The sequence below is a fragment of the Musca autumnalis genome, unplaced genomic scaffold (assembly GCF_047663935.1).
Source record: "Musca autumnalis isolate F117 unplaced genomic scaffold, ASM4766393v1 scaffold_1, whole genome shotgun sequence".
In the NCBI taxonomy this organism is placed as follows: Eukaryota; Metazoa; Arthropoda; class Insecta; order Diptera; family Muscidae; genus Musca; species Musca autumnalis.
In genome coordinates this window covers 207477372-207498808 of record NW_027411644.1, presented here as the reverse complement: position 1 = coordinate 207498808, position 21437 = coordinate 207477372, and the positions used below count along the sequence as shown (strand labels likewise).

At 36.7% G+C, this 21437-nt stretch overlaps 2 protein-coding genes across 9 annotated transcripts in view; both read left to right on the top strand.

The window, feature by feature from the left end:
- mesh (sushi domain containing 2 mesh) overlaps nt 1–21437 on the top strand; it is a 172264-nt gene that overhangs the window by 26424 nt on the left and 124403 nt on the right. For all 8 annotated transcript variants that reach the window (XM_073959977.1, XM_073959976.1, XM_073959974.1 and 5 more), the window contains 2 exons: nt 18546–18784; nt 18868–19055. In XM_073959977.1, the coding sequence (XP_073816078.1) occupies nt 18546–18784; nt 18868–19055 (427 nt within the window). The remainder of the gene's footprint in view (nt 1–18545; nt 18785–18867; nt 19056–21437) is intronic.
- On the top strand, nt 6670–8259 carry bnk (bottleneck). Its single transcript, XM_073963742.1, has 2 exons — nt 6670–7865; nt 8055–8259. Exons 1-2 carry the CDS (start codon nt 6670–6672, stop codon nt 8257–8259), a joined length of 1401 nt encoding a protein of 466 aa, XP_073819843.1.

The following is a 21437-nucleotide window of genomic DNA, read 5'->3' as shown; positions in this document are numbered from 1 at the left end:
CAATTTCCAAGGAGGTCTATATCGTACAGCAACTTCTGGTGCCTCCCTCAACAAAGTACACAATTTTCCCATATTTTTGAAAATTTTGCCGAAGGTTTTGTTTACCACAACAAAGTATGTTTCGTGGGCAAGTCAATGCTTCCTAAGTCCATATTTACAATTGTCAGTTTGTCGGTGAGAGAGGGTGTTGAGTGACAAAGGGTTTCCATATACCTGACCCCTCTCTCCATCAAACTGACAATTGCCGCAAGGAAAATTGCCTATTATGGACTAACATCCCAGCAAAATTTGAAGGAAGGGGTTCCATACGATGACGTGATTTCATGGCATATTTTGCATTGGTTCAAACGAATTCATGAAAGATCCGATCTTTTCATTAACATTTGAACCAACGCAAAGGAAGTCGTGAAAGATCCGATCTTTTCATTAGCATTTGAACCCATGCAAAGGAAGCCGTGAAAGATCCGATCTTTTCATCAGCATTTGAACCCATTCCATCGATCCAATAGAGATGAATTTTGTGTTTTTATTTATACAGATTTTTCTAAATATATAAGATTAATTATTTACAATAGGTTTGATGTTGTCGGAGACTCGAAATCACAACCAACGTTGTTAAAACTCTCGGCGCAATGATAATTTCATTGCAAAGGGTTGGTGAAAATGACATGCCAAAGCATTGGTGAAAATTACATGTCAAAGCATTGGTGGAAATGACATGCTTTGGATCAAAAACTGAATAGCATCTTTTGGGGTCCACGCTCATATAAAATTCATCGATGAAGATGCTAAAAAAATGACATGCCAGATCACTTGCACCCATGATTGAATTGCATCTTTGGCATCGAACATTTTGCTGGGATAGTGCTCCAAAAGCTTTAAAGAATTTTAGGGTGACCATAATATATTTTGTTTTACTTAACATAAAATTCGAAGATACTCCTTCTGGTACCTAGCTCATAAAACTTCAAAATTTTCGCTTAACTGCAGTTTAAGGACTGCCAAGGATTGTTTTGAAATGTTCATCGAAGGGTTTTCGAGGCTAAACCCTTGCTTCCTGACATAATGACCCAATGCTCTAAAAAACCTTACTAGAGCCAATTAAAATAGATGGTTGGAACGATAGCTGTCAAAAAAAAATTACTCCCAAAATTAGATCCTCTTCCATTTCTTCAGGTACCTCTTCCGCAAAAGTTCAGCACTTTGGAGCTTTAATTTATTAATTTATTAGTAAAACGTGCACATTTATTCGGAACGTCCATAATCCTTAAGATAAATACACCAAAAGTTTCTATATTTTTGTAGTCATGATCACGATAACTTACGAATTGAATATTCGATTATGTCGATACTTTACACATCGTAAACTGGATTTCAAAAGTACATCAAGTTTCAAAAAGGTGTATATGGTACAACAGCTTCAGGTGCCTCCCTCACAAAAGTATACAATTTTCACTTATGTGCAGATTAAGCCAATTTGTGTCCAACCTTACGTACTTATTTGGGAATAAAAGACTTGACCACTCCCACTTTTTAAAATATGTTACATCTACAAAACTACTGAACCGATTTTCCTTAAATTTTCAGGGAATGTACAGGGATAGCCCGCGGTGAAAATAGGATGCATATTTTCTTGAATTTGGAAGGGGCGAGGTATTTCCCTTTGCAATATTTAAAAAACGCCATATCTTTATGTATAAGAATCAAATGCCTTCATAACCCAACTTAGGTTTTTATGGAAAGAAAATTACACCACGTCCCGACCACCATTTTTATAACTTTTATAATTAGATCGCTTTAGGATAAAAACAGGGAACATGGACGATAATTAATCCGAAACAGCATCAATGGGCGAAAAAATCCGACAAAGTCCATAATAGAAAATAAATGTTACAGACAAAATCTGTTGATAAATTTAAAATCCTCCTCGGTTTGACAATGGACCGAAGAATTGTCAAAGTCGATTAAAAGTTGTCACCAAAACTTACTACGTCGGACCAACAACGCGGAGCGGGGTCTGCTAATAACTGATAATTATTACAACAAAATGTGAAAAATAAACGTATGCAAGCTTTAACACTACTGTCAGCTATATTTGTGTAACATTTCATGCCGATATGATAATTTATTATGCCAGAATTTAGGCTTTTTATTTTCAACACAAGTGTAAATCGTCTCTCTTACGGAAAAAATAGTGATGATGTCAACGTTATTTCATTTGTTATAGTAAAGCACAGTCTAAAGAGAACATTGACATGGCAATTATTATAAACTATTTTTAATTTTGCTATTTTTTGGGGACCAACTTTACGAACTACAAAAGTATAGGTGTTCCTATAGTCGGCATGGGTGTGGAAAGCATAAATGTACTCGATTAGTATTAGCTCAACTTGACTTAAAATTGAGAATAGCGTTAAGTAGTTACTCTAAAGGCAGATTAAAAATTAGTTTTGAATAAAAAAGTATTTACCGTGTTTCAATCCAATAGAATGCATGGTTTGGCATTATTCCGTCATAATTGGCCGACTATTGGTGCAATAATTTTTGATAAAATCGGCCACTTAAGAATGTCATTAAGCTAATTAATTGATTTAAGATAAATCTCTATATTCTGTTAGATATTTGACACACTATGAATGGAAACATGTATTGTTTGTGAAAAAATTGTTTACTTTTAAATAAAAATAACGAATTTTATCAAATATAGGTCTAGTGGCCGACTATAGGTATATATCATGGCCGACTTTTGGTATATAGTGGTCGAATATTGGTAAAAGGCACTTTTTTAAAAAATCAATTGTCACAAATATAGGAAAAAAATAATTTCAAATGTACTTATTAAATCTAAGTCCATATTTACATTAGGCAATTTTCCTTGCGGCAATTGTCAGTTTGTAGGAGAGAGAGGTGAGGCATATGGTAATTCTTAGCCTCTCAACACCCTCTCTCACCAACAATTTAAATATGGACTAAAACTACACACAATTTCGAGGCATATCAACCTGGCTTCAAGATAATTGGACACTTTCACTCGGAGAGGTTAAAGATTGAAAGTAAGAAAATGCTTAAGAGGCCGACTATTAGTACACTTACCCTACATAGGATCACATTTTGGTATAACCCCCTTCCCGACCGAAGGTACTGTAATTTCATACAGCGGGTTCTCAGAGTCATAGGTTAAGTCTTTTAAAAAATGTTTCTACTGAAGTGCCTGTAACTTGGTATTTCGGATTCTCAATGTGTAGAAAACCTACACGCATCAATATAGGATCATATTTTGGTATATATCCCATATATACCACAGTATCTTCCGAGTTTACGTATTTTAAAGGTTGTACACTAGGTTGTACACATTTAAATAATTTTTCTACAGAAGTGGCTGTAATTTGGTATTTCATATTCTCATAGGTGAATTTTCAGAAAATCACCATTTTTTTTTTTTGCTAAAAAACTAATTCTATAAAAATTTATGAAAATCGGGCCAAATATCAGGAAAATTCACCTTCGGCCCACACACAAATTATGTCAGGGGGAATCGTTAACCGATTATCATACATTTTCGTAAAAATCGTTTAAAGTCACAACAATGAATTGGTAAAGTCTCTTCAGCGATTGACCCATAAATACGGCCCTTAGAGTATTTTCGTGAAACCTCACTTTTGGTCCTATACAAATTACTATGGAAACAAAGATCGCTCGGGTGGACCGATCTGTAGAAAATTTCATATACCATAAGGTTTTTGAATCAAACGAATAAAAATAGGGGGTAGGCCTTTAAAAAGTTTATTCGTTTTTTGGGCCGCCCTATTGTACACACATCGCCCAAATGTAATGTTTAGAAGAAAATTATATTCTTCAGTTAGCATATTCAACTTCCACTAGGAATAAACCGAAGTAAAATAATTCTATAATATCGGTTGTCAAATAAGATTCGATATTTCGTGATGCACTTATACCAATGGCAAGTGCATATTTAACGGGAATTGCCATAGGACGTTAAGGTATGTGTATATATTAAGTTGGACAATATAAAAAACCAAAAAAAAAATAACTAATAACATATACAAATATTCGGTAACATGTATCGGTCACACCGCTCACACAAAATATCGGATAAGATTTATCCGATAAGTTCACTTTAAGACCTTCTCTCGAATCACTTTGATTTTTATTGAAGCATCATGCATTTGCTGCCTCAAGTTGTAAAAAGCCCCTGTGGCACCATATGTATTGGCTGGAGAGCACGATAACTCTCGAACTGATCAATCGATTTGGTCCAAAATTTGGCCTTCGTCATATTTTGTCCAAATTTAGTTTCCTTCCCCAATATTTAAAAAGTAACGGTTTCAGACCCCAAGTATGTTTGGACGAAATCCGTTTCAGACAATTTGGGGTTGATTTAGCCATGTTCGTACGTCTGTCTTGGTGGTGCGAACGTATTAACCGATTCGAACCAAATTTTGGGTATCGTAATATTTTGTCCAGACTTAGTTTAAGTTCGAATATGAACTATATCGGTCCACTTCTTCGGTTACCTCCCACACAAAATTCGGATAAAGTGAAGTTTAAGAACTCCTCTCGGATAGTTTTGAAAATTTTTCAAAATTTTCCTTGCGGTTCCTTTTACGACGGTACAATTTGTTTCGGGCGCAAGCCAATACTTCCTGAGATAATGGCTTAAAAGCTCCAAGAAACCTTGACGGCACCAACCAAAATGGCAAATTCGCAAGATTACTCTCGCAGGAAAATTCTGGTTGGTTAAAAACTTTGCACTTCGTATTATTTCATTTGAGGTGCCACGGTGGTGCAAATGGTATGCACGCCCGCCTTGCACGAAGATTGTCGTGGGTTCGATTCCCCGACTAGGCAACATCAAATTTTCAACGGTGACAAAGAAAACTCCCTTGTTCTGCCTGGGATGTTTTTGGAACAATTAAAATTAATTAATTATTTCATCTAGAAATGTATCAGGTCGGATTATGGACTATATTTTGCACTTTTATAGCTCGTGTCTGATCATTTTGATTTTTCGCAGAACATTAAAAAAGGCTGCCGGCACCAACTAAACTGGGTAGTACGTAAGATAACGTTCTATTTCGTGTACCTCCCATACAAAGTTTGGAAAGAGTGCAGCTTAAGGACTTGTCTGGTCGTTTTTAAATTTTTGGTAGCATGGTTCCTTTCTTTATGTCCGAGGCTGAGGGTATATCTCAGTCGGCACAGCTGACTGATACTTTCTTACTTGTTCTCTTCTCATAGCTGACTGATACTTTTTTACTTGTTCTCTTCTCATAAACGAAACAATAAAACTAGGATTTTTTAAAGATTTTTTTATTAAAGAACATTTTTCAACGACCTTCAGGTTAAAAAAATATTTGTTTCAAATTCACCCTTTGTCAGAATAAAATTGTTAAAGAATTTTTTTCACCCATCATCAGCCTAACAACGATTTTTAAGGAATTGTTTCATCGACCGCCAACGTATAAAACCTTCAGCTTGAAAAAACGTGGATTTAAACATTTTTTTTTTTTCACCCGATGTTGGCCTAAAACGTGGAGTTTTTTAAGAATTTTTTTTTACCCACCGTTGGCCTTAAAAACGTGGAGTTTTTTAAGAATTATTCGGGTTTTAAAAAGTAGATTTTTTCACGATTATTTCTAACCATTGCCAGCTTAAAAAGTGTGATTTTCTAATGAATTTTTTTACCAACCTTCAACCTATGAAATGCGGATTTTTAACGATTTTTTTGTCATACTCCGTCATTATTGATTTGAATAAATTGATTTGAACCAATTGATTTTTATTAAAAAAGTATGTTTCACCCTTCTCTAATATTTTACAACGCTTAATCCCATGCCTCCTTATAGAAATTTAAACATTTAAGTGAACTTGTCGCCGCTAAATCCGCAAATTTTACAAATCCAACCAAAGTAGGGGAAAATACTAATTAAGCTAATTAACAAAAATTTCCCTACATTAGAAATACCTTAAAGTAAGCATCAATTATATCACCTGGCAAAGGTGACTTAAACCCTGATCAATGTTTGTTAAATATTTGGCAAAAGCCAACATATTTCGTTACACCAAAGAAGAAGCTCAAAGGTCCTGCAGCCATTTATAAACTGTAGTTAATCATATTAAAAATTTAAGGATGGTAATTAAGAATAGACTTTACTTTACAAGAGGAATAAAATCATTGAGTAGTTAGTTAGTTACTAGTGGGTTGAGAAGTTTCACATAGGTGTGTGAGATATTTCATCCTTTCACTACGTGTGTGTGAGTGTATTTGGGTCTCTTAACAGGTATGCAAATTTTTAATAAGAAAGACCCAAAAAGTGTGTCATGCAAGGATTAAAATGTAAAGGACTTAAAAAAAGGTGTTTTTCATTGTTTGCCTACTTAGAATGGAATACGTGAGAATAAGAGAAAGGGACAAGAGACGTAGTAACAGGTAGTTGGCCTAACGGGGATTAGAGTGTCTTATTTTTTAGAGCGGCTTGTTTTGCTATAAAAGGCAACACGACAGCCGTGACAAACTCATTAAACACCTTCTTTCACAACAAGCAGCAACGTGACAAGCATTACAACAAATATTTTTAGTTCAAAACTAAAAAACTCGAAAATTTTCATTATTCGTGGAACCTTTATTTCAAACGAAAAACATTGAAAATGAGTCTGAGTGCCTATACTTTTCAATTTTATTCATACAATATGCCCTCGTATCGACCCGGAGCCATCATACACAATGACAGCATGGATGTTGATGACATTGACTTGTCACATCCCCCACCGAAACCACCAAGAATGGCAGCATTGCAAAATCAATTGGCAAATAATAACTGTAACGGCAAAATCATCAGCAGCAACAACAACATTGGTGGCATTTCAAATATCAATAGCCAGCCGGCCATCTGTTATACACCAACATCGGCAACACAACCCACAACTGCACCCTTAAACTACTTCAGAGATGTTAATGAAACCCCAAAATCAATTTACTCAAGTGGTTTGGGTGGTGCAACAACATCGACGGCACCTGTAACTGGTGAAATGCAATTACATACACGTCGAAGTGTTCCACAAAAGCAACGTTGGTCTCATGAACTACGGGCCAAGGCATTGGAAATGTCAAAACACAGTTCGGGCAGCAGTGGTGATAACTGTTCCTCAGCCAGTGAGGATAGTGAACCAGAAGAAGAGCACACAAAACCACAAACAATGGTTGGCCACAAAAGTTGGTCATGCCAAATCAAGGAAAAAGCATTGGAAATGTCCAAACGGAATTCGATTAGATTTGAGCAAGAGGCCAATGAAGGGGAGGAGGAAGTTGTGCCCAACCCAGCAGACGGCCAAGCAACGGAAATTACCTCAAACAATCTAAGCAATGCAACATTTGCTGCCAACAACACATCCATCATGAGCGGTAATGCCAACAGTACCTTTGGCAGTTCCATGGGTAACATTAGTCTCAACAGCAGCAACAACACCTGCAACACCTATAACAGTAATGATAATTTATCACAAGGCACGTTGAGATCTGTTAAGGAACGCATAAGCTACTTTAATACCCTAACCACGGCTGGCAACAACACCTTTATAAATCTCTTGAAAAATTCCAAAACTCAGGTCAGGGCAACGCTGAATAATACCACCAGCAGCACACAGAGCTTGAATACAAATTTTGCAGCACCAGCTAAACCCAAACGTTGGTCCACCCATATAAATTTGCACCTTGAGCAGCCAACACCAGTGCCGGAGGCATTTGGCGGCAAGTCATCAAAATGGCAGGCAAATGGTTCGTCATTGTCTTTAGCCGGTGTATCATCAGCATCATCATCAAACACTGGATCCGCTTCATTCTCCTTGTTCACACCACAAACACCGCCAACTGGGGAAAGCAGCCAACAATTGTCGGTTGCATCGGCTGCAACATTTTCATTCCAGGAGCCACCAAGCAACACCATCAGTTCGCCATCCTTTGCTGCATTCAATGACTTGGCAGGCAATTGCCCGGCGGCACCACTCTCCACCTCCACTCCCATCTTTAATAATAGCTCCTCAATCCAGCGTAAAAATTCTTTGCGTCGCAAACCCTCCATAGAGAAATCACGACGACCCATACAAAGGCAAAATTCAACGGCTGGCTCGAATGGTGGTACCAAACCGCAAATGCATGCCGTTATGGAAGACTTAAGTTTGGTAATGCCCGTTAAATTACGTGTAGCAGAATACGAGCGTCGAATTATGATGGAAAGCTAAAGAAACAAAACGGGAAATCAAAGGAAGGAAGTTAGTTACATTTTACAAGCGTTTTCTCCCCTCCCCTTGCCATGACAAACGAAAAAGCTGGTGTGACCAGCCAACAGCTACTAACTAAATTGTTTTCCACTTGTGATGTTTTGAGTTAAGCTGCCACGATTTGGTACAAAAAAGAACTAAGAAGCATTTAGCCTAAAGTAGTTTTGGATTTTCATAACTGACAGGCAGGAGCGAGCAGCAGCATCAAACAACGTGGCCAAAATCCCAAAAGCCATACACCGTCAAAAAGATTCTACAGTGCTTTTGTGGTTTCGCTTTCACACAACCCTCTCCTCTCCTCTCCCTCTTCTATCACTTAAACATTACCTTGAGGATAGTCCATACATTGATATAAGTTTGAAACTTTTGCTTTACCTCTTCGTGGGGGAGAGAAAAAAAAACAACGATATCTCTCCCCCAACTTGCCTTTGTGTTAAATACTTTATTATTGCCAGTTAACTTTTTTTATTTAGTATTTAGTTTTAGTTAGCCTTAGTGTTTAAGTAAACTTATAGTCTCTAAATGTTTATGAGTGTGTTAGTATGTAAGCATGTCCATGTGTACTTAGTACATAAATAGTTTAAGAAAAAACAAACCCACTTAAAGTATAACTTTAACAATATCAATAAAATTTTTATATTTTTGAAAACAAAAAGAAAAGCGATGGTTTCTCTGTGGGGAGGATATTTTTTGTGTAAATATTATTTGACGTTTTTGATTTTTATGGGCAAAGTTTGGTGTTTAGTTTAAGATGGGGTCACTACATCGTTTGTTAACATCCACAGGGAAGGAATGCCGAACATAAGAAAAATTAAAAAGGAAAGAACGATCACACAGTGGTGGCACTTACAAGGAAAGGTGCAACAAAAATACTTCTAGATAATATAAAGAACTGACAATGGGTCCTAGTGACCTAAAAACCCTCCCATGTAACGAATCATCCTGAAATAAGGGGTTATCCCTAGTTGTGCAGACCAAAAAACTCATTTTTCATAATTTTTTTTTCAACGAAACTACCAATATATTTAAATCGTTCTTACTTTCATCTGATAGAGCATATCTTATAATACTTTTGGAATTTTTGCTGTTGGAAAATATTGCATAGTCTTGTGGTAAATGGCTACCTTCGAAACCCTTTTTCTGTAAAAGCGTTTTGCGGTGCCAACGATAGCTCGAAAACGGATGGGCTGATCTTGGTATATTTTTGTGGGCGTTAGGTTCTTAAACTAATAATCTTGTCTTTTAGCGAAACAGAATTTGAAAAATTTGATTTAAAAAAAATTGTGAGCTGCAAAGTCAAAATTTCGATTTGAACGAAAAAATTGACCTTTTTTGTCCAAAAATCGGGCAAAAAATGAAAAAAACTGTCTCGCTTAAAGACAAGCTTTTTATTTATATAATGAGCTCACCAAACCATATGAAGATCGGTCGATTCGTTTTCGAGCTATCGTTGGCACTGACATCAAGAATGTCATTTCGAGAAACATGCGTTTAAAGTTTCCATGCTACATGCAAATCACAATAAGTTGTTCAGGCAATTTTGCTCCGATCGACTTGAAATTTTATACTACCTGTACTTCAAAATAAGTCAATAATATTTTTTTCGATTTTTTGAAAGTGACAACTAGAGGTAACCAACCCCTTAAAGTATTTTACCATTGTTCAACCGAATTTGCTGTAATCCGGTACCAGGAGTTCTTATTGCATAGTAAACCTCAGTATTGGTTCATGATTTGGTATACTCTTTATATGAATTATATATTATATTTCGGCAGATGTTAACCAAATATTCAAACCGAATAGGTTTTAATGACAAAATCAAATTAATAACAAAAGCTTGGCAAAATGATCCCTTTTGCCAATTTTAGTTTGTTTAGGCAAAAATTCATGTAACACCTCGAAATATTCGTCGGAGACCCCCCAATGTGGTATACCAATCTTCATATCTCGACAAGATAAAGCGATTTTGAGATATGTGTCCGCCCGTCCGTCTGTCCATTATAAATTGTAATCCAACTCCAGGCCGCAATTATGGACTGATCGTCGCGAAACTTTACATGGAAGTCGGGTTCAGACCAGAATAGACACCTATTGTTATTGGCCCAAAAACATAATTTTTATCCAATTTTGTAGCGGCTCTGTTGGTCACAATAACAGTCCAATCGCCTGGGAATTTTAAATAAGGTAAGAGTATTTGACAAAGAAGAAGCTAGCAAATTGAGATTATGATTAGAGGATTAAATGAACCACAACTTTTGTGTGAAAATTGTTAACATTTTTAATATACAGCTTAAATCTTTATTTCTGCAAGACACATTTCGCCCACATGAGTTATATTTGGAAGACGATCTCTCGACCTTTCCATTGATGCCAATTATGTTGATGTACGAGGTCAGATAACAGAGCTACAGCCTATTATTTATGTTGTTTATGTTATTTGTTTGTAGTGTAATCATAAATCTCTCTATAGTCACGAAATTTTGCACGAGGTAATAGTTCAGCTCGAAGAAGATGCCTACAATTTTGGACGATGATCTGTATTATTTAGCGCGTGAAATTGACCATTATTTTTGAAAGATATAAAAATGTAATTTTGGTCCATATTTTAATTTCTGAAGGGCATACGAGTGCCACTAAAATATCTTCTGGCCTAGGCAACACGCAGTATCGCCAGGCGTCATTTGAAATTTTTTTGGAAAGTTTGACAGTTTCTAGCCTAAGCGTACTTAGGACAGTTTGACATGCGTCCATGTGTTGCGTTGTTTTCAGTGGCTTGATTGAGAATCATCCAAAACATGGTTTTTGAACGCTTTTACAGCATCTTCTGGCGACGAAAGTCGTTGACAACGCCGTTTTTTCTTGATATGCTGAAATCAAATAAAATAGTCAAATCCGAAGTCAGGGCTGTACGGCGCATGGCCCATCAATTCCACGTTTTGTCCGGTCAAACAGGCGCTGGTTTGAATCGATGTGTGAGAGCTCGCATTGTCATAATGCAGAACGATTCGAACGGGTGAACATTTTAACAATTCTTCCCAATTCCAGTTAGGTCAAATACGGTAAACATTCTTGAATCCATCGTCGCCACCAGCCGTCTTTGAATTTCTTCCTAACTTTTCTTTTGCAACGCCACACAAATATTTCGTCGGTAACTCTTTACCGTTTTCTGAGTTTCTATAAAAGGCTGTTTCCACCAATTTTCTTCAATGTCATAATAGAAGTCCGGTATTTTTGCCACGTACCATCCGGGTTGTATTTTGCAGTAACTTTGCTATGGTTGTTTCGTCCGCAGGATTCTCGTTGTAGGGTATCCAATGTCATTGTTCTAATAGTCCGGTCAAAATAGACATTGAAATAGCAAAAATTCCCACAGAGCTGAACTTTGTTGGAGAGCTAGGGTTTGCCATTAGAAGCAATGTCCTAAAAGTCCCCATCGATACCATGTGTGCAAAAAAAATAATTCGAGGTCAAAGGTCAAATTTTAAGGGTTTTTAGGTTTTCGGATTTATATTTTGAAAACGGTTGATCTAATCAAAAAGTGACTAAAGTAAATATTGTAGACAGAAAAATTATCTACAAGTTTGAACTTTATAATTTTTTTTCTAGAAGGAACCATTCTTCAGATATATCTGTTCTAAAAACACATGATTTTTATGCACTTATAAGGGAAATATGCAAATATTCAGACGAACCGGCTAAAATAAACGAAGTAATCGAGTCTGTCCCACAAAAAATATATATTATCTTGAAGAGCGAAATTATAGCTATCTTCTAAAAAAATTTCCAACAAAATCGGAGCGTGTTTAGTAGAGTTATTCAATGTTAGAGTCATTTTATGCAAAAATAGCCCATTCAACCCACATGTATAATCGAAAGCCCAACGGAAACGACCCCAACGAAAACTCTCCGATTTTTTTCAAGTTTTGTCCGAAGGTAATTTTCAACGGTTGCGGATCCGGTTCGCCGGTTATTCAACCAGAAAGGCCAAATTTAAAAAACCGGGTTAGACCTGGTTCTACTGAACCGATTACTGCAAAGTGGATATCGTTTGAAAGCTTACGGAAGTATCTAACACATAGTGTCGTTACTTTAACCGGTTCGCCTCACAATGTACTTACGTGGCTAATTTTTTAGTTGACCTTTAGATCGCGATATCTCGAAAATGGTAAGTCTTTTTTGAAAGTCATAAAGACCACTCTTGTAGACAATTATTAAATCTACAACTTTTACTTTAGCCGGCTTTTGCTAAGTCTTACCGTTTTTGAGAAAAATTAAAAAAACTGAATAATGCCTCCAAAAATGACCTTTGACCCCGAATAACTTGTTTTGCACACATTGGATCGATGGGGACTTTTAGGACGTTGCTTCTAATGGCCAACCCTAGCTCTCCACCAAAATTCAGCTTTGTGGGAATTTTTGCTATTTCCCCCTTATACGCATGTCTATTTTGACCGGACTATAATTCTACTTGACTCCAACATATCAGATGCTCTGTTCGCCACATATGGTATGTAGCAGCGATAGTCGGATCGTATCCAAACCTTTTTTATACCCTTTAGCCTTTAGGCTAAGGAGGGTATATACACTTTGATACGATGAAAATGTGCCTCATCGAAATAATGGTTTTAGACCCCAAGTATGTTTGGACGAAATGTGTTTCAGACAATTTGGAGTCGATCTAGCCATGTCCGTCCGTCTGTCTGTCTGTCCTGCTGGCTGGAGCGCACGATAACTCTCGAACGGATGAACCGATTCGGTTCAAATTTTGGCTTTCGTAATATTTTGCCCAAACTTAGTTTAAGTTCGAAGATGAACTACATCGGTCCACTCCTTCCGGTACCTCCCCCACAAAAGTTCGAAAATGTTCGGAAAGTTTGTGCGCACGATAACTCTTGAAGGGAGTGACCGATTTGGTCCATACTTTGTACAGCGAAAACTTTCTACCAGAGTAATATGAGGTTCCAATATGGTCTCAATAGGTCCACTCCATTGGGTAGCTCCCACACAAAATTTCGGAAAAGTTCAGTTTAGGGCCATCTTTCGAATTGCTTTGATTTTTGTTTTAGCATCTTGTATTTACTGCCCTCCATACGACGGTACAGGTTTTATCAGGGGCAAGTCCATACTTTCTGAGAAAATAGCGTGAAAGTTGCAAAAACCCCCTATGACACCGTGTAAGCGCAAAATAACTCTCGAACGGATCTGCCGATTCGGTCCAAAATATGGCCTTAGTAATATTTTGTCCAAACATAGTTTAAGTTTGAAGATAAGCCATATCGGTCCACTCCTTCAGTTACCTCCCCCATAAAAGTTCAAAAATGTTCGGAAAAATTGTTCGTACCATAACTCTTGAAGGAAATGGCCGAATTGGTATATACCTTATACATCCTAATATATCTACCAGATATAGAACAGGTTCAAATATGGACTATATTTGTCCACTCCATTCGGTACCTCCCACACAAAATTTCGGATAAGTTCTCTTTATGACCTATTAACGAATCACTTTGATTTTTGTTGAAGCAACTTGCATTCGCTGCCTCAATTACGATGGTAAAAGTTTTTTAGGGGCAAGTCCATACTTCTTGAGCAAACAGCCCGTATAGTGTAGTGTGGCTGCAGATCCACTTCCATAACGGTCAATGTCGATCCATTCCTTTTAGTATCTCCTCCGCAAAACTTTTGATCTTTAATCCTTATCAACATTTTTTTCGGTTCAAACGCCCAAAATTTTTAAAACCCCCTAAATACATACGTATTTTGGTAAAAAATTGTTTCAATATAAACAGGCTGAGGGTATATCTCTGTCGGCAAAGCCGACTGATTCTTTTTTACTTGTTCTTTCTTTCTTTCGGACAACCTTTAATCTTTTCATAATGATTTTTCGCATATTCTGGATCATTCAACATCAGTCGTTTACCAGCATTTGGATAACTGTTCGGAATACTCGAAGCACGTCTATCCTCCTCTGACGTAAGCGTTTTAATATCAGATTTCACTCTAACAGTTGCCATAATACTTTTCATACCTTTCTCCAATCGATTAGGCATTAAAACACTTTTAAAGGATGCATATGCGGGCTAATTTTTGGGCCCATAAACGATCCATCCCAATTTTGTGTTCACTCCCATTAGACCAGAATTGGGTGAAGTAACTGGAGTTTCTAAAGGAGTTGTCAGAAATGCGTGATTTAGGCTAATAATAATACGGGGGCTTGCCCCACGATAACTCTCATATGGTATTACTTCAAGATGCGACTTGTCACTCGACCAAGTTTTATCTAAATTTTGTTCTGGTAGCGAAAGGTTCGACGAGGTGCACACATTTGATATCGCATATATTTCTGCTCCTTCATAAGTACCACTTATTCCCAACTTAATATTTTCGCAGTCCTCTCGCGAAGTTTGCTTATTCAACCGCTGGATGTTCAGAGAATCTTTCTCGCCTTTTATGCCAAGTTCATTAACCGATACATCGATAATAGTAGCATCCGCCCCTTCATCCACAAACGCAAATTTTCTTACTATTTTCTTTTTACCATATAAGATAACTGGAACCACTTGAAATAAAATAGCTCCTCGGTCATACCCAACGTGACAGTTGCGCATCTCGGAATTGTCACTTCTATTTGGCTTATCTGGGTGAAGTAAAACATGATGCACCTCGTTGCATTGTTGACATCTTACCTTCTTAAAACACCGTGAAACTCTATGGCCAACCTTGAGACAACTAAAGCACATTCCTAATCGTTTCACTATCTCGGTGCGTTTACCAATGTGGGAATCCAAAAACATTTTACTTAGATCCGCTTGTTTGCAACTTCCTCCAAAAAGGCGCACGCATTGACTGTAGTTAGTGCATGGTGTACTTTCTTAATGTCACTATATCGTTGGCATTTCGAATCTGTTACAGGAAGTGAATCGATGACTACGTGTGCAACTTTGCGGACTGCGATTAACCATGCACTAAAATCTGCAACAGTTGCTGGTTCACTCAATGTTAAACATTTCTCGGCTCATTGTATCTACCGACTTTGTGGTAACTTGGTAACGAGTTCGCTTAACAGTGATGGGTTCGACATATGGTGTTCTGCTTTAGCGTTACGTAAGAACGTTACCATATTTATTACCTTGTTCGCAAAAATCACCAAACCCTCCATATCATCATCAACTGGTCTTATTTTTCTAATATTACAATTTTGGCTCTTTATCAGCAACTCCGGACGACCGAACGTCTCTTTTAACATATCTATTATGTCATCCACATTCGGCGAATTGGTCAAAAGTGCTTCCACAGTTTCCTTGGAGCGACCCTTCAATGAATCACGTAACCGCATTAGGTTCTGCAGTGGTGAATAGCCAAATTCCCGCGTGAAATACTTAAAATACTCTATGAATCAATCAATTCTGGCTTCCAAACCATGACTGATACCAATGTTCGAATTATCGATGGCATCTTGAGCCATACTTACGATTGAATCTTGAATATTCTGTACAGAATCACTATGTTCTTCGGAATTTTCGTTCAACTGATTTGCATTTTCTCTTGATACTTCTTGAATTTGTTCATGAGTTCCTTCAAACGTTTGGTTTGACGTCTTCTTGCCTCCTCTTCCTCTCTTGGGAGTTCGATAGGCTGGCATCTTCAATTATTTATTGATTTAGCTGACAATATCCCGACCTACGAGCAAAATACGGACTCAGGTCCACAGGATCTTAAAAACAGCTCCAAATTGTTTAAATAAAAAAATTTGTTGATTGCCTGCGGGGTCTTGCGTTCACAAAACTCCAGTTTATTGTTAAAAAACTACGTTTTATTCTAAGGAAAGAAAAATTACAATAAAATTGGTATACATATTCAATATATGACAAATAAAACATACGAAACAATTTACCCCGTTCAATACTAAATACAATTCAACAATGAAAAACAAATAAAACTATTTCTAAAGGTACAGTTACATTAGGCAAATATTTGCTCCAGCGACCGGCAGTGTGCGCTTACTGAGAGAAAGGGAGCATAAATTCAATGTATTATAACACTCACTTGATCTCAGTAAGTGCACAATGCCGGTCGCTGGAGCAAATATTTGCCTAATGTGACCTTACCTTAATTACATTCAAATTCAAGGCAAATATTAAATCTCAAAGCATGGTATTACCCAAAGAAGTATTCTACTCGCACATTTTACAGATTTTAGAGAAATAACGGGCTCCTAAGCATATGTCCAAGATTCGTCGTCTGTTACGATCTTATAAATGTCGTTTGAAGCACTGCGATAGTTTTTATTATACACAATTTTTTGGAACAAATCCAAAAGAGCCTTTTTTTTGAGCGATTGACCAATTTTTCTGGATCCAGCGAGAAAAATCCATTTTTGTGGCCAGATGTTCATCAAATCTTACTTGGTGGAAGAAATGCCCAACGATGCCTCTATTTCACGGCATAAAACATGGCGATCTTTCATTATCCGTTCACGCAAGGCTTATTTTTTTCTGGCACAAGGGCCGATTTTGGTCCACCCTCAACGACCTTCGTTTTTGCGAGTGTTAGCCACGATTGAATTCATTAAGCCAGTTTTTCATAGTGCTATAGGATGGCCCTTTATCGACATACACAGATTTAATTTGATCGATGCACTCTTGCCGTGATCATCCATGTCGACATTTGTGAAAAATTATAGGACGAAAATGTTCACAAGAAAATTCCATTTTTTTTTTGCAAAGTGATTTTTTGAAGTCACTGTAAACAACACAACACATGGTCGTATGTCAAACTGTCTTGAGTACACATAGGCTAAAAACTGTCAAACTTTCCAAAAAAATGAAATGATGCTTGTCGACACTGCGTGTTGTCTAAGCCAGAGGGCCCTCGTTTACCGGCAAACTAGCCTACATATGAAAAAAGAGCTACTGACGCTTCCCCTGATGCAAATTGCGATAATGTGTCTGCTAGATAGCGGGCATACTCCCTAATATATATTGGGTTTTTCGTTGAGAACCACAATTTCTTCCCATGCTACAGATTGTCTCTATTATGACAGAGAAATTCCCAATTCTGTCATTATTGCAAATTACGTGGAGCCTCAGCGTATTAATTGTCCAATTGGCGTTTTATACATATATTACAGCATGGGGCCGATTAGCCACTTTTTGCAAATGGCAAAGGCACCCACAGCATCCTGACCTATAATTGAAAATGCATTTTTCCGGCCAGGCAAAATAAAATGTTCAACACACTTAGCGCCAAAAATTTTTTTGCGAGAAAACTTGACATTTTTTATGAAAATTATATTTTTGAGACTTTCTAAGCATTTTCTCAAAAATGCATGCTCTCAAGTCCCTGGGCGGCAGCACTTGTTAACCACATAAAACCCGTTAGGTCGGTCTGTGGTAAAATATGCGGCACCAGTGTGGTTTTCCAACGTAAGTGAAACCGAGAGACTTTTTTATTGAAAAAAGACTTATTAAATATATAAAAAAAAGTAAAAAATTATCAGACAGAAGTATACCCTCAGTCTGTGTGAACTGAAACACATTTTTCCCAAAAAACGTATGTATTTGGGGTCTTCAAAATTTTGGGCGTATGAATTTGCTGATAAAGATATGGATTAGGATAAAATCTCAAAAGTTTTGCGGGGGAGGTACCTAAAGGAATGGACCGACATAGTCCGTTTTGAAAGTGTGTCTTATTTTAGGAGTCATTCCTCTCGATATGACCATTATATCAGGAAACATGGACTTGCCCACGAAAAGCATCATATCGCTGTAAAAATGGCTACTAGGAGTACCTTCGGTAAAAATTTCCAAAGAATTCTCGCACAGACCCTTAACCGCACTTAAACAAAAATGTTGATTCAATCCCATGGAAAGGGGTTCTTTCGTACCGGATTGAGCCGAAAACATAGTGTTTCGGCCAGCGGCTGCCAATCCAGCATCAAACCTATGTTGCTGCGTAGGTTTTTGTGCAGCTACAACAACAACAAAATTTGAAATAAGTGCAGATCTGGATTTAGCTCGTATATTTTTTTGGCCAATTTGAGGTAATTTTGATGACATTTAGAAAATGTGATGCAATTTTGCAAAATTATATTGAAATGATGGCGGTATAGGGTATCATATAATCTGTTCAGCCGACTTTGATCATATCCTTTCTGTTGTTTATTATTTGCTTCTTTTATGTATTTTAAATTATTTTATTTGATACATATGTACTGACATTAACTTCATTTAATCATTTTCTTTTAGATCCCAACAATCGCATGGCACCACCAACAATGCCATCACATGCGTTGACCGGTGGCTATACTATCACCCCACAACGTTTGGCTGAAATCCGTTCATATTTCATGTATTGGTATTTCGATCAGGATTACTATGGCGGACGTGGTGATTATCAATTTGATATTCATGCCTCAACAACACAGATTCATAAAAATTTAAATTTCCAATTGCCATTCTTTGGTTTCCGTTTCAATTACACCAGAGTAAGTTCTAGAATATTCATTGAAATATGTATTCGTTTTATTAAATAACTATTTTCGTTAACAAAATTCCTCCATCTTCCCAGGTGTCACTCAATGGTTATTTGGAATTCTCCGATCCACCAGAGTATTTCACTTATCCTTTGGTGTTTCCCGTTAAGGATTGGCCCAAGAAAAATGATCCCTCATTTATTGGTATTTTCTTTTCGAAATGTCGTGTTGGCCGCATCTATCCCACAGATATTGATCAACGTACACCAGGTGTCTATTTCCGGTAAGTTTTATTCATTTTCCAACACACACAAACAAACTCCCTGGTGAGTTATTGTATTAATTGAGTTTGGGTGTGGCGAGTGTACAAGTGTGCGTGCGTCCGATTGGTCCGGTAATTCATGGTTATAACAGCGTTATGATGACACACACATAAGTGGGCATTGAATTGTATTTTATATGAATTTGTACATTTGTTGCTATTTGTTCATGTTGTATTCGATTTTAAGTAAATAATTGCAATTATATTGGCCAACAATATCAACATTGTGACAATATGTTTGGCATTAAATTGGATTATACATGGACAAACTACGTACGAGTGTGTATGTATCGAATGCATGTGTGAATATTTATTTGAATCAGACATCAATAATGAATGCATTTCATTGTTAGACAAATATTATTTCTCTGTTTTTCAATGTGAAATATGTACGTGAAAAGTCATTTCATAGGCGGCGAGAGAGGAAGAAAAAAAAATACTGAAATTTAATATTCCGATTTAATTTTATGGATTATAATTTTAAGAACATAATAATTCATTGGATTATAATATACATATAACAACATTTATTAAGTTTTAATGAAGTGTTGTATTTAATGTTTGCTATGCAAATAGTTTTAATGGCTTTTTGTGTAATTATTACGTATGTATTTCAAACAATAATGTATAGAAATGGAATTATAATGACGATACAGTGCTAAAAATATTTCTGTAGGGGGTTCTCCCTACACAGAAAAAAATTTAGTCATTTGATAGAAAAATTCAAAGATTCAATCAAAAATTTATCGATTTTCCGCCGATAAAAAAATTGTCGTATTGACAAAATTCGATAAAATTATTTGATCACAAAGTAAAAATACAACTGATAAAATATTGCACATATTGACAAAAATATTTATCAAAATATTCCACATTCTGCTTGATAAAAACCAAATATTTTCTTGATGAAGAAAATTGTTGAATATTTTTTTTTTCAATCAAAAAAAAAAATGTTCATATTTACAAATATTTTGTTGTTTTTGTTAAATACAAACCCAAAAGCCAAATTGGTCGAGCATGGTTCCATATTGATTTTAAATTAGATTAAATTCCGTAATAAGTTATTACGGAAAGCGTATATGTAGGGTTTTGGGTAGGGAAATCCCGCACCGGGAATTCCCGGGAATTCTCGGTTTTTTGATTACGGGATTTTCCCGGGAAACAAAATCATATTTCCCGGAAAATCAGGAAATATCTTTTTACATTTATCACAACTAATATTGAATTAATGAATAAACTATGCCCTTCAATTTTATACCATAGAATCAGAATTCGATTAGATTTTACAGAATCAATAAATTACAAAATATTTGAAAATAACTTTAAACTACAAAAGTGTTTTCGGGGAAAAAGTTATAAGAGCAGCACCAAAGTGCGAAAGAGTATTTTTTATTTTAAAGACCCATTTTTATACCCTCAGCCACTGGGCTAAAGAGGGTCCGGCTTGCTGGCTGGTTCGCACGATAACTTAAAAATTTGGCATTCGAGATTTTTTTCAAACTTAGTTATAAGTTCGAAGATGGACCATATCGGTGGTCTACTACTTCCGCTACCTTCCCCACTCTTGAAGGGAATAACCGAATCGGTCATAATTTTGAGTATGGTAGGTAATATTAGTTCCAGGCATAGAACGGGTTTGACACAAAATTCGGAAAAAGTGAAGTTTTAGAGCTCTTCTCGGGTCGATTTGAAAATTTTTCAGCAATTTGTCTTTACGGCCCTCTTTACGACAGTACAAATTTTGTTGGGGGCAAGTCCATACTTCCTGAGATAATGTTTTAAAAGCTCCAAGAAACCTTGACAGGAAGTTTCTGATTGGTCCAAACTTTGCATATCGTATTATTTCATCTAGTCATGTATCAGGTTAGAATATGGACTATATCGGCCCAGCCCTTCGGGTACCTCCAACACAAAATTTAGGAAAAGTGCACTTTAACAGTTCATCTCGAATCGTTTTGAAATTCTTTCCAAAAAGTTCTACTTGAAGGCCCTGTTACGACGGCGCAACTTTTGTTGGGAGTGCATGTCCACTCTTCCTGAGGTAAAGGCACAAAATCTCAAAAAAGCCTGCCGATACCAACTACATATATTGGGTAGTACGTAAGATAGCCGTCGAAGGGAGAAATCTCCCACACTCTCTCTTTTAAATGTTTGGCAACATGTTTTGTGGCGACCCTAGTTAAAACGGTACACTTTTTTTGGGGCAAATCCATACTTCCTAAGAAATTGGTTCAAAAACTCAAAAAGTCCCTAGAAACGTCAAAAGTATTGTGTTTGATTCTTTCCCAGGCTGAGGGTATATCTCAGTCGCCACCGAAATCTTAAGCATAAGAATAAAGCATA